At 46.9% G+C, this 15,076-nt stretch overlaps 1 protein-coding gene across 1 annotated transcript; it reads right to left on the reverse strand.

Annotated features, from left to right (window-relative positions):
• Positions 1–3,909: 3,909 nt before the first annotated feature.
• LOC136626998 (olfactory receptor 11L1-like) lies at positions 3,910–7,134 on the reverse strand. The gene is made up of 2 exons (XM_066601953.1): positions 6,356–7,134; positions 3,910–3,922 (listed from the first exon to the last, which is right to left on the reverse strand). The coding sequence occupies exons 1-2, from the start codon at positions 7,132–7,134 to the stop codon at positions 3,910–3,912; spliced, it is 792 nt and encodes a 263-aa protein (XP_066458050.1).
• Positions 7,135–15,076: the final 7,942 nt, after the last annotated feature.

Consider the following 15,076-nt stretch of genomic DNA (forward strand, 5'->3'; position numbering starts at 1 on the left):
CCCGATATCGCCCTTGCAAGCCTTCTGAAAACCCCTAGATGCAAGGTGTTTTCACATGGAAACAGCCTTGCATCCCAACAGGGGTTCCCTCCATGCCCACCACAGCTGTCACAGCTGCTGCAGTAGTTCGCGATGTTCTCCCACTGTTTTCAATGGGGCCGGTACTGCTGCGGCTGGCCCAGCAAAGACACATGTGGAAACCCGTGGATGCGACAGCCTAACATCACTGCAGGACCTGTCCTATCTTTGGTGTGAGCTGCACAGGAGTTTGCATTGACTCCTATGGGAGCAGGAGTCTATGAAAACTCCTGCACAGGAAAAGAAGATTTCCCACTGCTTACAGCAAGACATTTAAGTCATGCTGCCCAGAAGCACATTTTAAATGTCCAGTTGTAAACTCCTGTTAGTCCTGGAGGGGATGAGGGGACTCCCCGGGGGTTCGCTTAGACCCCGCGGGGAGTAAGAGGAATTTACAACGGGAAATTTAAAATGAGCTTCTGGGCAGCATGTCTTAAATGCCCTGCTGTAAGCAGTGGGTTTTTTCTCCAGCCTCGCTGCTGGGAAATTCCGAAGCAGCAGTGGGCAGTAGGGGACTCCCTCCACCTCTCTCCCCAAGGGATTTCCCTATAGTGGGGAGAGAGAAGGGGGTGGCATTACAGGGCTTTCCCGGAGGGCTTCCTCAAGAAAGTGAGTGGGGGCTGGGGCTAGAGGGATCCACCCTTAGTCCCACCCCTATTTTTGCTATGGGAATCCCTGTGAGATACCATTTAGCCTTGCCCACTCTTGCTAGCCCCACCCCTTCTCTGCGTAATGGGGATTTCCCTCGGGTATCCCCATAGCAGTGAGAGACAGAGCAGGCTATGTGTTAATCCTCCATAGCAGGGACACATAGTGAAAGTTATGACACAGTGTAAGTACTTGTGTACAAATATTTGTAGAGACTGCTCCAGTTCTTATAACGCTAATATCTAACCAATACTGGCACTACTAAGAGAGCAATTTCTGACATTGGACCTCCCCCATACCAGGTAGGTAGAATGAACTGAATTTGAACATCACTTGGCGTATATTTTGAACCTGACAACTCTATTGCCTATCCTAGAATTGAGGGGATTAATTTTGTGTCCTTTGCTTCCTATTTACAGGTTAACTAGACAACTATGGGTGTCTGCAAAAAATATTTTTGATTATACAGATTTTGTAAGTGACATCCCTTTATGGCAAAACTCTGCGTTCCCAAAACTGTATGGTTTCATAAAACCTAAATCTTGGATAGCTGTAAATGTACAGTTTGTTTCACGGCTCTTAACTCTGATGGCACAATTCCCTCTATAGATACTATCATGACCCGACATCAGATTTTGCAACAGGCCTTCTTTCATTGCATTCAATTAAAGCACCCAATTCCCCTTTCCATATGTGTATATTCCCCTATCAGTATCCTCTGGCCCCATGGGGCCTGGAGAATTAATGTCTGGAATTTGTACCCACCTGCTTTCAAGGCAAACTGCAAAATCTGGACTCCCTGCATTAAATTAAAAGGACGAACCTAATTCCTATACTGAGTCTTGAAGACTAGAGTGATTTAAAGGGGTTGTCCCGCGCCGAAACGGTTTTTTTTTTTTTTTCAACCCCCCCCCGTTCGGCGCGAGACAACCCCGATGCAGGGGTTAAAAAAGAACACCGCACAGCGCTTACCTGAATCCCCGGGCTCCGGTGACTTTTTACTTACCTGCTGAAGATGGCCGCCGGGATCTTCTCCCTCGGTGGACCGCAGGGCTTCTGTGCGGTCCATTGCCGATTCCAGCCTCCTGATTGGCTGGAATCGGCACGTGACGGGGCGGAGCTACACGGAGCCGGCATCCTGCACGAGCGGCCCCATTGAGAAAAGAAGAAGACCCGGACTGGGCAAGCGCGTCTAATTTGGCCATTAGACGCCGAAAATTAGGCGGGCTCCATGGGAACGAGGACGCTAGCAACGGAGCAGATAAGTGAAAAACTTCTTATAACTTCTGTATGGCTCATAATTAATGCACAATGTACATTAGAAAGTGCATTAATATGGCCATACAGAAGTGTATAGACCCACTTGCTGCCGCGGGACAACCCCTTTAATGGGATCTCATTTATTGGTATTACCTGCTGTGAATAATATATACAGTACAATTGTATATGCTACATCAATGCTATCTCACCCTTAATTGATTATCCTACATAGGAAAATCCTAAAGCATTAAGTGTCATAGATTTATGATTTAAAGGGCAGAATTTAACCATTTAAAGTGGAGCTGCTCACATAATTTAACTCTTATGGGGTTGAGATAGTTGACTTTCTGTCCCATATTATTGGAAAAACACTGACACTTAATCATGAAATATGCATAGTTGGCGTTCTTCAGGTTAAGGAATGGTCACACCATGATGGAATTTTGCTTATGAAACCAATTATCCATGGCCCACATGGCAAAAACTATCTGATGGATTTCTAATGGATCTCCATCACTCACCCAGTAGAAAAATTTAGTTAATGATTAGAGTTGAGCGAACATGCTCGTTCGAGTATTAGCATACTCGATGGTGCTCGTTGCTCGACCCCTCCCCGTTTTGACCCCTCACCGCATTACCACTTCCTGCTGTGACGTGAGAGAGAGAGAGAAAGAGAGAGAGAGAAAAAAAACTCGGCACCCGGCAGGTCAAAAACAGAAAAGGGGTTCGTTCTCAAATAGAGCTCTCGAATATTACGAAAAGCTCGACTCGCATAACGAGCACCCGATCATTTTGGTACTCGCTCATCTCTATTAATGATACTGTACAATATGAAAGAACTATGTATAAGAACTGGGGTCATCCAGATACATTTCTGCAGGTGCGGAGAGCTTGATGTTCATCCCCTCTAATGTCCAATGTTTCAATAGCTGTTATGTAGGGTAACATGAGCTGATCTATTTGTTGATTTTTATATAAAAACGTTGTTTCATCATATTCAACAACAAAACACAGTTTGAGTTTTGCATTGTTTTATTGTCATTGTTATACTTAATATCTGTAAACAATTCTTCAATAAATAAGTTTAAAAAACATTGATTCTTTTAATACATAATTTGGGGAACACAGAATACAGCACAGGAAATAGACAAATGTGGGATTCTACCATGTCAAAGAACAAATATCAATGGAAACGCTCAACCGTGAAAATAATTTGCAAGATGTTGCTACTATAAGGCTATGTCCCCATCATGTTTGTATAAAAAAACAATAGTCAAACATATACTGTAACACGCACGTAGATCCGGATATTACATTTTTAGTGAATGTACTGTAGTGTAACCTGGTATGCTATTTGGCACCAAAAATAGATATACTATGCTGTCTCTTTTTTGTTTTCTCCTGTTTTAAATGTGAATGGCATGCAGGAGGTTTTCATGTGATTGTAGGATATACTGTACGTTTAAGGCTCAGTTCATACCTTTATTAGTAAATTTCATTCAGTTCTACTGCAGTGTCACCAGAGGGGAAAATTATAAAGGGTACCTGCACTTTCACACTGAAATGGCCATTGGCAGCAGCTAAAGATGGCCCCATATAGTGCTATATAAGCACTATAGGGAGGTGTCTTCAGCTGGCAGAAGGAGGCAAAAATGGCCAATGGAACACAACCGCTTCGGTGTGAAATTGCATGTACTCTTTAAGCTTTGCTTAGTGCACATTCACATCAATGTATTGTCTGTGTAATGCAGAACAAGACAAGTCCTTCAGAGTTAGAGATGCTTTGTAGCCAATCTGTATTCTAAGACTAGTTTCACATGGCAGAGCGCAATATCAGACTGTGAAACTCAGCACTATATCACGCTCGTACACATGTGATATCCTTGCGGATGCCAAGTGTTTTTGTGCCAAAAATGCTTCCCATCATTTCAGTACAGTTGCAATCCTCCAGGGTAGCTTTCAGCCATGCTGGTGGATCGGCAAGGGTTTCCATTGTGTTAAGTGGGAAACCTTGCATCGCACTTGAATGCATTGCACACCGTGCAACGTGTTTTATGGCTCCACTAAAAACAATGGGTAATGCGTTACGAGGGACCACCCAAAGATAGGACATGGAGTTCATATTGGTGCGAGATTTGTGCATCTCATATCGCACAAATCTCGCACGATTTTCACGGCCGTGTGAAAGCAGCCTAATATATGAGGATCTTGAACAGGGAAGCCCCTATACTAACTCATAATTCTCTAATAGGACGTATGAAACTATTTTTCAAAAGATTAAATGGAAAAAAGGTACTCTAATTGTATCCAAACATGATATGAACAGTTTAATATACACCACACATTCAAGCTAATTGTTGTTCCTGCAATATTTGGTCCAAATCTCATGTACTTCCACATGATAAATATTGATTACTATAAAAAATTTATTTGAATGTATTTAGAAGTTTACATAAATTACCTGGAGATTGTCAACATAAGTGATGTAATTATATCAAAATCAAATCAAATTGTTGCTGTTGTTGGCTGTTCAGTCATTCACAACCCTCAGTGATCCTAAAGGCTCCCCCCTCCATGTTTTTCCGTTTTGCACTACTTCTTTTAGTTGTGTGATATCCATGCCAGTATCAGCTCTGACAGTATCGGCCATCATGTTCTTTGGCGGTCGGATCTTCTTTTGCCACTGATCTCTCCAAGCATTATACATTTTTCTAGCGACTCTGCACGCATTACATGGCCAAAATATGTGAGCCTGAGTCTGTCCCGACCATCTTCCCCTCCAGATCAGATTAAAACATTATTTTTCTTTAAAAATGTTTCACAACAATATTCATTTCTTGTATTTCTTATATAATTAGAAAAAAACCTTCATTTTTAACATAGATGAAAACTGCCATAGAGTCCTGAAAGGTAACATAGAGTGGCAATTCCCTGATGGAGCTTTGTGAACTTTAGTTAAACAATCAAGAGACAAAACATGGCAGTCACTGGACAGTCTACCTTTTTCATAAAAAGATGCTACTTCTAACACAGCAGTATCATTCCTTGGGCAATACTGGGAGTAACAATTTCATTGCTACTATAGAAGAGCATTCTTTTTATAAGTATTTTGAAAATGCAAATAAACTAAATTAAAAAGACATCCTATTAACACAAAGGCAACTTTTTTTAAGAGTTTCAATTTTTTCACTTCGCATTAACCATCTGCATATATACATCCTAATTGTTGATGCACTGTACAGCTAGAGCGTATATATACGTCCTTCACTTTACTGGCAAATCTTTTTGTATAGCGCTCTGCCAGTAAAGATATTGGGTTAGCACTTTGACAATTCGATCGTAATGAAGTGACAGGGAGCTGAGATGACCAACTCTTGGCCACAAAGAGTGACAAATATAGCAGTCAAGGCGAACCTAAATACTGGCGAACAGGAGATACTCAAAGATAAAAATAGGGCCCTCTGTTCCCTTGTTTTACAGTGATGAAATAGGTTAATAAGAGTACACAGATTTGGTATTGCTATACAAAGGAGACTAACGTTATCTTTTTGTATAAATAATAGTTTTTCAACTTTATCACATTGAAATGAAATAGAACAAAAGAATACATTTAGAATTTTATACGATTTCTGCCCATTTGTCTTATATAATACATAAAATTAAAAGGCACTGACTCTGTTCTGGTACCATGTGAAAACCCAATCTATCCTGCAAAAAAACAAAAAACAAATATCACTTCAAAAATATTAACTCTCAGTATGTATTGTTTAGAAAATATGAGATGTTGATGTGCACATTTAGGCATCAAAGGCTTTGGTCATGAAGGGGTTTAGGTTACAATTTACCAAACTATCTGAACCAAAATTACATAAATATCAGTGTTTATTTCCCAAATTGATTGATTTTTGTAAAAAAGGTCATATAAATTTAAGTACAATTATTGATGTTTCCCACATTTAGGCCCCCTGTTCACATTTGCAACCTAGGGTCCAGCTGATCTTTGTTGTTCTGTCCACAGAGTCAAACAATGAAAATGCTAAAACTGCCAGATCCGGCATAGAGTGGATCCCATTGACTTTAATGGGGTTTGTCTGGCTTCCAACATTCCTGACTATAATGGGGTCTACTTGGCTTCAAGCATTCCCACAGGCATTTTACAAGTTGAAATAGCGCAGCATTCAGTGCTATGTTGTCTAGTACTTTCCGCCAGGTCTGACTATAGGCTCCAAACAGAACCTTTGACCAGATGTGAATGGGCCATTACTTATTTTAGAAAATACTACTGATATTCTTCTGTGTGGAAACCATTTGTCTGTCAAAGCCTGCTGGTAAAATTCTCCTTACAATCTTTTTAACAGACATTTTAACCTCTTTATTTCTCAGACTATAGATGATAGGATTTAGTCCTGGAGTTACAACTGTGTAGAAAACCGAAATAAACTTCTTCATGTCCGAGGAATAGCTGGAGTGAGGACGGACATACATAAATATCATAGTACCATAGTAGATTAGTACAACAATAAGATGAGCCCCACATGTAGAAAATGTTCTACTGCGGCTACTGTTAGACTTAATATGTAATATGGAGACGACAATAAAAAAGTAGGATACCAATGTAAGTAATAAGCAGGAAAACAGAACAGTAAGAGACAAGATAAAAATTGAGATTTCTGCAAGATAGATGTCACCACAGGACAGCTCCAAAAGAGGTGGGATGTCACAAAAGAAGTGATTTACATGCCGAGAGTCGCAGAAGTCTAAATGTGAGATAAATAGAGCAGGGATCAACCCCGTAAGAATACCGATTACCCAGGAGCCGACAACCAGTTGTAGACACGTACTTGTGTCCATCAGGCTGGAATAGTAAAGTGGTTTACAGATGGCCAGATACCGGTCATAAGCCATGACTAACAGCAAATAGCACTCAGTAGCCCCAAAGGTAACAAAGAAAAAAAGTTGGGTCATGCATCCAGAAAAAGAGATATTATTACTCTTCATCAACAGGTTAGCCAGAAGTTTCGGAACTATTGTCATTGTATACCATATTTCCAGAAATGACAGATTGGAAAGGAAAAAGTACATAGGTGTTCGAAGAGATTGGTCCGATGCCACAACAGTCAAAATGGTAACATTTCCAGTGATTGTCATTAGAAATATAAAAAGGAATACAACAAACAGAGGAATATTGGCTTCTGCAGAGTTTAACAGGCCCAGAATTGTAAAATCATTTCCACTGGTTTGATTGGCAAATTGCATGTTGCAATGGGAACAAGAATGCAGTTTCCATCCAAACGTACCTGCATATACCAAAAACAAGAATTAAAAAAAACAAAGCAATTTGTGGTAGAATATTTTATAATAAATGTCTGTTGGAACGTCTGTTAGTTCTGTTGTCATTGCAGCTGAAGTATAGGGTGGATAAAAGGGGACTATGATGTGGGGCATCAACTAGAGGTGGACACTGACAGCATACTGTAGACCCCTGTGCAAGAAGTGTATTTGGGCCCTCTCCTTTCATTAGCAACAAAAAACCCGAAATTCATATATAATATATTAAAAATATTACAAAAATATCTAATATATGATTTTTAAAATTGTATGTGCGTCACTCACACATGGGCTACAAAGGACACACACACAACTTATATACTGGATACATGCTGCTTCTCACCACTGGGGCTGGGCATATGCCTCCCATACACCATGCACATAATGGAAATATCCTGCACATGTGTCAACCAAACTCAGTACACATGTCATATACACCACTCATGGTAGACACCTGGTACAGGCACACATGCATAATTCATCTACCGAACACATGAACCTCTCACACTCAGGGCGGCGAAAGTTGTGGCAAAATATGCTTGATCCTGAGTAACTAGAGATGAGCGAGCACCAAAATGCTCGGGTGCTCGTTACTCGAGACGAACTTTTCGCGATGCTCGAGGGTTCGTTTCGAATAACGAACCCCATTTAAGTCAATGGGCGACCCGAGCATTTTTGTATTTCGCCGATGCTCGCTAAGGTTTTCATGTGTGAAAATCTGGGCAATTCAAGAAAGTGATGGGAATGACACAGCAACGGATAGGGCAGGCGAGGGGCTACATGTTGGGCTGCATCTCAAGTTCACAGGTCCCACTATTAAGCCACAATAGCGGCAAGAGTGGGGCCCCCCCCTCCCAACAACTTTTACTTCTGAAAAGCCCTCATTAGCATGGCATACCTTAGCTAAGCACCACACTACCTCCAACAAAGCACAATCACTGCCTGCATGACACTCCGCTGCCACTTCTCCTGGGTTACATGCTGCCCAACCCCCCCCTCCCCGCACGACAGTGTCCACAGCGTACACCAAATTGTCCCTGCCCAGCCTTCAGCTGCCCTCATGCCACGCCACCCTCATGTCTATTTATAAGTGCGTCTGCCAGAGGAAAAGCAGGCACACACTGCAGAGGGTTGGCACGGCTAGGCAGCGACCCCCCCATAAAAGGGGCAGGCCGATAGTCCACAATGCTGTACAGAAGCAATGAGAAATCCAATCCTGTGCCACCTCCATCTGGAGCTGCACACGTGGGCATAGCAATGGGGAACCTATGTGCCACACACTATTCATTCTGTCAAGGTGTCTGCATGCCCCAGTCAGACCGCGGTTTTTTATAAATAGTCACAGCCAGGTCCAACTCCGCAATGGGAATTCCGTGTGCACCCACAGCATGGGTGGCTCCCTGGAACCCACCGGCGGTACATAAAAATATCCCATTGCATTGCCCATCACAGCTGAGGTAATGTTGTGCTTAATACAGGTGGGCTTCGGCCCACACTGCATGCCCCAGTCTGACTGGGGTTCTTTACAAGTGGACAGATGTAGGTTCAACTCCGTGTGCACCTACAGCATGGGTGGCTCCCTGGAACCCACCGGTGGTACATAAAAATATCCCATTGCATTGCCCATCACAGCTGAGGTAATGTCGTGGTTAATGCAGGTGGGCTTCGGCCCACACTGCATGCCCGAGTCAGACTGGGGTTCTTTACAAGTAGACAGATGTAGTAACAACTCCCTGTGGACCCACAGCATGGGTGGGTGCCAGGAAGCCACCGGCGGTACATAAATAAATCCCATTGCATTGCCCATCACAGCTGAGGTAATGTCGTGGTTAATGCAGGTGGGCTTCGGCCCACACTGCATGCCCCAGTCAGACTGGCGTTCTTTACAAGTGGACAGATGCAGTTACAACTCCGTGTGGACCCACAGCATGGGTGGCTCCCTGGAACCCACCTGCGGTACATAAATATATCCCATTGCAGTGCCCTACTCAGCAGAGCTAACGTCAGATACAATACAGGTGGGCTTCGGCCGACACTGCATGCCCCAGTCAGACTGGTAATATGTACCTTAACAGTAACCTCGTTGGTGGTAATGTGGTGGTGACTGCGGACCTAGTAGCGCGGTTTTATGTAGTTGGTTTTCGGAATGTGGCCAGGATTAAGTGGGCCGTGGCGGGGGGATGGTGGTGGTGCTCTCTTGTTGTGTCGTTAAAGGTGAAATTCTTGGACTGCCACCAGACGGACCAATGCAAAGGTATTTGCCAAGAATGTTTTCATTGTTGGAGGAGGAGGGGGATGTTTTGGAGGCACTATGTGTCCTCTCCACGTGTCCATGGTTATATGCACCTTAACAGTAACAGCGTTGGTGGGAAATGGCCTCGCCGCCATCATGTCTTTGTGAAGCCTCTGTTTCCACACCCCAGTGACATACCATTAGCAGCGGTACAGGCAGAGCCCAGAATTATTAACATTTCAGCAGTAGCATTAGGGACAGGCCCCACTAACATATCACTAGCAGCAGTATAGGGGGAGCACAGTCTTAGTTCCATTTCAGTAATAGTAGCACTCAAGACAGGCCCCAGTAACATTCCCATTGCAGCAGTTTAGGGAGATAACAGTCTCTTTCACATTTCAGTAGCTGCAGTATAGACAAGGCCACACTTACATTTATGTAGCTAAAGTGTAGGCCAACCCCACACACCTTTCTGTACCATGAGTGCAGGCGAAGAAGATAGAAATTACTATGATTACACTGTAGGTGAGGGCCCAAAAAAATTGGTGTACCAACAGTACTAATGTACCTCAGAAAAAATTGGCCATGCCCAACCAAGATGGCAGGTGAAACCCATTAATCGCTTTGGTTAATGTGGCTTAAGTGGTAACTAGGCCTGGAGGCAGCCCAGTTTAACGAAAAATTGGTTCAAGTTAAAGTTTCAACGCTTTTAAGAGCATTGAAACGTATAAAAATTGTTTAGAAAATTTATATGAGTGAGCCTTGTGGCCCTAAGAAAAATTGCCCGTTCGGCGTGATTACGTGAGGTTTCAGGAGGAGGAGCAGGAGGAGGAGGAGGAATATTATACACAGATTGATGAAGCAGAAATGTCCCCGTTTTGGATGGTGATAGAGAACGATGCTTCCATCCGCGGGTGCAGCCTACATATTGCTTAGGTATCGCTGCTGTCCGCTGGTGGAGAAGAGAAGTCTGGGGAAATCCAGGCTTTGTTCATCTTGATGAGTGTAAGCCTGTCGGCACTGTCGGTTGACAGGCGTGTACGCTTATCTGTGATGATCCCCCCAGCCGCACTAAACACCCTCTCTGACAAGACACTAGCCGCAGGACAAGCAAGCACCTCCAGGGCATACAGCGCGAGTTCAGGCCACGTGTCCAGCTTCGACACCCAGTAGTTGTAGGTGGCAGAGGCGTCACGGAGGACGGTCATGCGATCGGCTACGTACTCCCTCACCATCCTTTTACAGTGCCCCCTCCGACTCAGCCTTGACTGGGGAGCGGTGACACAGTCTTGGTGGGGAGCCATAAAGCTGTCCAGGGCCTTAAAGAGTGTTGCACTGCCTGTGCTGTACATGCTGCTCGATCTCCCCACCTCCCCTGCTACCTGGCCCTCGGAACTGCGCCTTCTGCTACTAGCGCTGTCGGATGGGAATTTTACCATCAGATTGTCCGCCAGGGTCCTGTGGTATAGCAACACTCTCGAACCCCTTTCCTCTTCGGGAATGAGAGTGGAAAGGTTCTCCTTATACCGTGGGTCGAGCAGTGTGTACACCCAGTAATCCGTAGTGGCCAGAATGCGTGCAACGCGAGGGTCACGAGAAAGGCATCCTAACATGAAGTCAGCCATGTGTGCCAGGGTACCTGTACGCAACACATGGCTGTCTTCACTAGGAAGATCACTTTCAGGATCCTCCTCCTCCTCCTCCTCCTCCTCAGGCCATACACGCTGAAAGGATGACAGGCAAGCAGCATGGGTACCGTCAGCAGTGGGCCAAGCTGTCTCTTCCCCCTCCTCCTCATCCTCCTCATGCTCCTCCTCCTCCTCCTCAACGCGCTGAGATATAGACAGGAGGGTGCTCTGACTATCCAGCGACATACTGTCTTCCCCCGCCTCCATTTCCGAGCGCAAAGCATCTGCCTTTATGCTTTGCAGGGAACTTCTTAAGAGGCATAGCAGAGGAATGGTGACGCTAATGATTGCAGCATCGCCGCTCACCACCTGGGTAGACTCCTCAAACTTTCCAAGGACCTGGCAGATGTCTGCCAACCAGGCCCACTCTTCTGAAAATAATTGAGGAGGCTGACTCCCACTGCGCCGCCCATGTTGGAGTTGGTATTCCACTATAGCTCTACGCTGCTCATAGAGCCTGGCCAACATGTGGAGCGTAGAGTTCCACCGTGTGGGCACGTCGCACAGCAGTCGGTGCACTGGCAGATTAAACCGATGTTGCAGGGTGCGCAGGGTGGCAGCGTCCGTGTGGGACTTGCGGAAATGTGCGCAGAGCCGGCGCACCTTTACGAGCAGGTCTGACAAGCGTGGGTAGCTTTTCAGAAAGCGCTGAACCACCAAATTAAAGACGTGGGCCAGGCATGGCACGTTGTGAGGCTGCCTAGCTGCAGAGCCGCCACCAGGTTACGACCATTGTCACACACGACCATGCCCGGTTGGAGGCTCAGCGGCGCAAGCCAACTGTCGGTCTGCTCTGTTAGACCCCGCAGCAGTTCGTGAGCCGTGTGCCTCTTATCTCCTAAGCTGAGTAGTTTCAGCACGGCCTGCTGACGCTTGCCCACCGCTGTGCTGCCACGCCGCGCGACACCGACTGCTGGCGACGTCCTGCTGCTGCTGACACATCTAGATTGCGAGACAGAGGTTGCGGAGCAGGAGGAGGAGGAGGAGGAGGGTGCTTTAGAGGAGGAAGCATACACCGCCGAAGATACCACCGCCGAGCTGGGGCCCGCAATTCTGGGGGTGGGTAGGACGTGAGCGGTCCCAGGCTCTGACTCTGTCCCAGCCTCCACTAAATTCACCCAATGTGCCGTCAGGGAGATGTAGTGGCCCTACCCGCCTGTGCTTGTCCACGTGTCCGTTGTTAAGTAGACCTTGGCAGTAACCGCGTTGGTGAGGGCGCGTACAATGTTGCGGGAGACATGGTCGTGCAGGGCTGGGATGGCACATCGGGAAAAGTAGTGGCGACTGGGAACTGAGTAGCGCGGGGCCGCCACCGCCATCATACTTTTGAAGGACTCCGTTTCCACAACCCTATACGGCAGCATCTCAAGGCTGATAAATTTGGCTATGTGGACGGTTAGCGCTTGAGCGTGCGGGTGCGTGGCGGCGTACTTGCGCTTGCGCTCAAACACTTGCGCTAGAGACGGCTGGACGGTGCGGTGCGAGACATTGGTGGATGGGGCCGAGGACAGCGGAGGTGAGGGTGTGGGTGCAGGCCAGGAGACGGTAGTGCCTGTGTCCTGAGAGGGGGGTTGGATCTCAGTGGCAGGTTGGGGCACAGGGGGAGAGGCAGCGGTGCAAACCGGAGGCGGTGAACGGCCTTCGTCCCACCTTGTGGGGTGCTTGGCCATCATATGTCTGTGCAAGCTGGTGGTTGTGAGGCTGTTGGTGGTGGCTCCCCGGCTGATCTTGGCGCGACAAAGGTTGCACACCACTGTTCGTCGGTCGTCAGGCGTCTCTGTGAAAAACTGCCAGACCTTAGAGCACCTTTGCCTCTGCAGGGTGGCATGGCGCGAGGGGGCGCTTTGGGAAACAGTTGGTGGATTATTCGGTCTGGCCCTGCCTCTACCCCTGGACACCGCACTGCCTCTTGCAACCTGCCCTGCTGCTGCCCTTGCCTCCCCCTCTGAAGACCTGTCCTGAGTAGGCGTTGCAAACCAGGTGGGGTCAGTCACCTCATCGTCCTGCTGCTCTTCCTCAGAATCCTCAGTGCGCTCCTCCCTCGAACATACTGCCCTTACTACTACCTGACCGATAGACAACTGTGTCTCATCGTCATCGTCCTCCTCACCCACTGAAAGGTCTTGAGACAGTTGCCGGAAGCCCCCAGCCTCATCCCCCGGACCCCGGGAACTTTCCAATGGTTGGGCATCAGTGACGATAAACTCCTCTGGTGGGAGAGGAACCACTGCTGCCCAATCTGAGCAGGGGCCCGAGAACAGTTCCTGGGAGTGTTCCCGCTCCTGAGCATGTGTCATTGTAGTGGAGTGAGGAGGCTGGGAGGAAGGAGGAGCAGCAGCCAGAGGATTCGGATTTGCAGCAGTGGACGGCGCAGAACTGTGGGTGGACGATAGGTTGCTCGAAGCACTTTCTGCCATCCACGACAGGACCTGCTCACACTGCTCATTTTCTAATAAAGGTCTCCCGCGTGGACCCATTAATTGTGCGATGAATGTGGGGACGCCAGAAACGTGCCTCTCTCCTAATCGCGCAGCAGTCGGCTGCGATACACCTGGATCAGGAGTTCGGCCTGTGCCCACACCCTCACTTGGGCCTACGCGTCCTCGGCCGCGTCCACGTCCTCTAGGCCTACCCCTACCCCTCAGCATGCTGTATTACCAGTGATTTGATTTCCCAGCCAGGAAATAAATTGGCGCAAGCCTGCTGTTAAACTTAGCTGGCTGCGTATGATTTTTTTTACGTTCTCCACCCAGCACACACGTACCCAGAACGCTGAGGACTGTCAGAGGCAGGCCAAATAGAATAGTTGCCCTTTTTTTTTAAAGGAAAGGTCCACTGACTATATTCAATCAATTAATAAATGTGTTGTGTGGCCCTGCTGTGTGTCACAGAACTGCAGTGTTGCACTGTTAGTAACTGCAGCAGAGCGGTGATTTCCCAGCCAGGAAATAAATTGGCGCAAGCCTGCTGTTAAACTTAGCTGGCTGCGTATGATTTTTTTTACGTTCTCCACCCAGCACACACGTACCCAGAACGCTGAGGACTGTCAGAGGCAGGCCAAATAGAATTTTTGCCCTTTTTTTTTTTAAAGGAAAGGCCCACTGCCTATATTCAATCAATAAAATATGTCTTCTGGCCCTGCCTACACAATTCTGTCCCTGGAGTATGACTGCAGGGCGCAATGCTCTGCACGGCCGATTTGGAGAAAAAAAAATGTGCAACACTGCTAACAGCAGCCTCCACAGTACTGCACACGGTTAGATGTGGCCCTAAGAAGGACCGTTGGGGTTCTTGAAGCCTACACTAACTCCTAACACTCTCCCTGCCTAACCACCACTTCTGTCCCTGTAGTATTACTGCAGGGCGCAATGCTCTGCACGGCCGATTTGGAAAAAAAAAAAAATGTGCACCACTGCAAAAGGCAGCCACCACAGTACTGCACACGGTTAGATGTGGCCCTAAGAAGGACCGTTGGGGTTCTTGAAACCTACACTCACTCCTAACACTCTCCCTACAGCAGCTCCAACACGATGCCACTGTCCCTGATCTCTGTCACAACCCGTCTGAGGCGAGCCGCGGGAGGGGCCGACTTTTATAGTCGGGTGACACCTAATCTCCCCAGCCACTCACAGCAGGGGGGTGGTATAGGGCTGGAACATCACAGGGGGAAGTTGTAATGCCTTCCCTGTCTTTCAATTGGCCAGAAAAGCGTGCTAACGTCTCAGAGATGAAAGTGAAAGTAACCCGAACATCGCGTGGTACTCGTTACGAGTAACGAGCATCCCGAACACCCTAATATTCGCCCGAGCATCAAGCTCGGGCGAGTACGTTCGCTCATCTC

Source organism: Eleutherodactylus coqui, chromosome 5 (assembly GCF_035609145.1).
Source record: "Eleutherodactylus coqui strain aEleCoq1 chromosome 5, aEleCoq1.hap1, whole genome shotgun sequence".
Taxonomy (NCBI): Eukaryota; Metazoa; Chordata; class Amphibia; order Anura; family Eleutherodactylidae; genus Eleutherodactylus; species Eleutherodactylus coqui.

Excerpts from the sequence above, each read along its gene's own strand:
- LOC136626998 (XM_066601953.1), bottom strand. The coding sequence starts at position 7,134 with ATGACAATCACTGGAAATGTTACCATTTTGACTGTTGTGGCATCGGAC.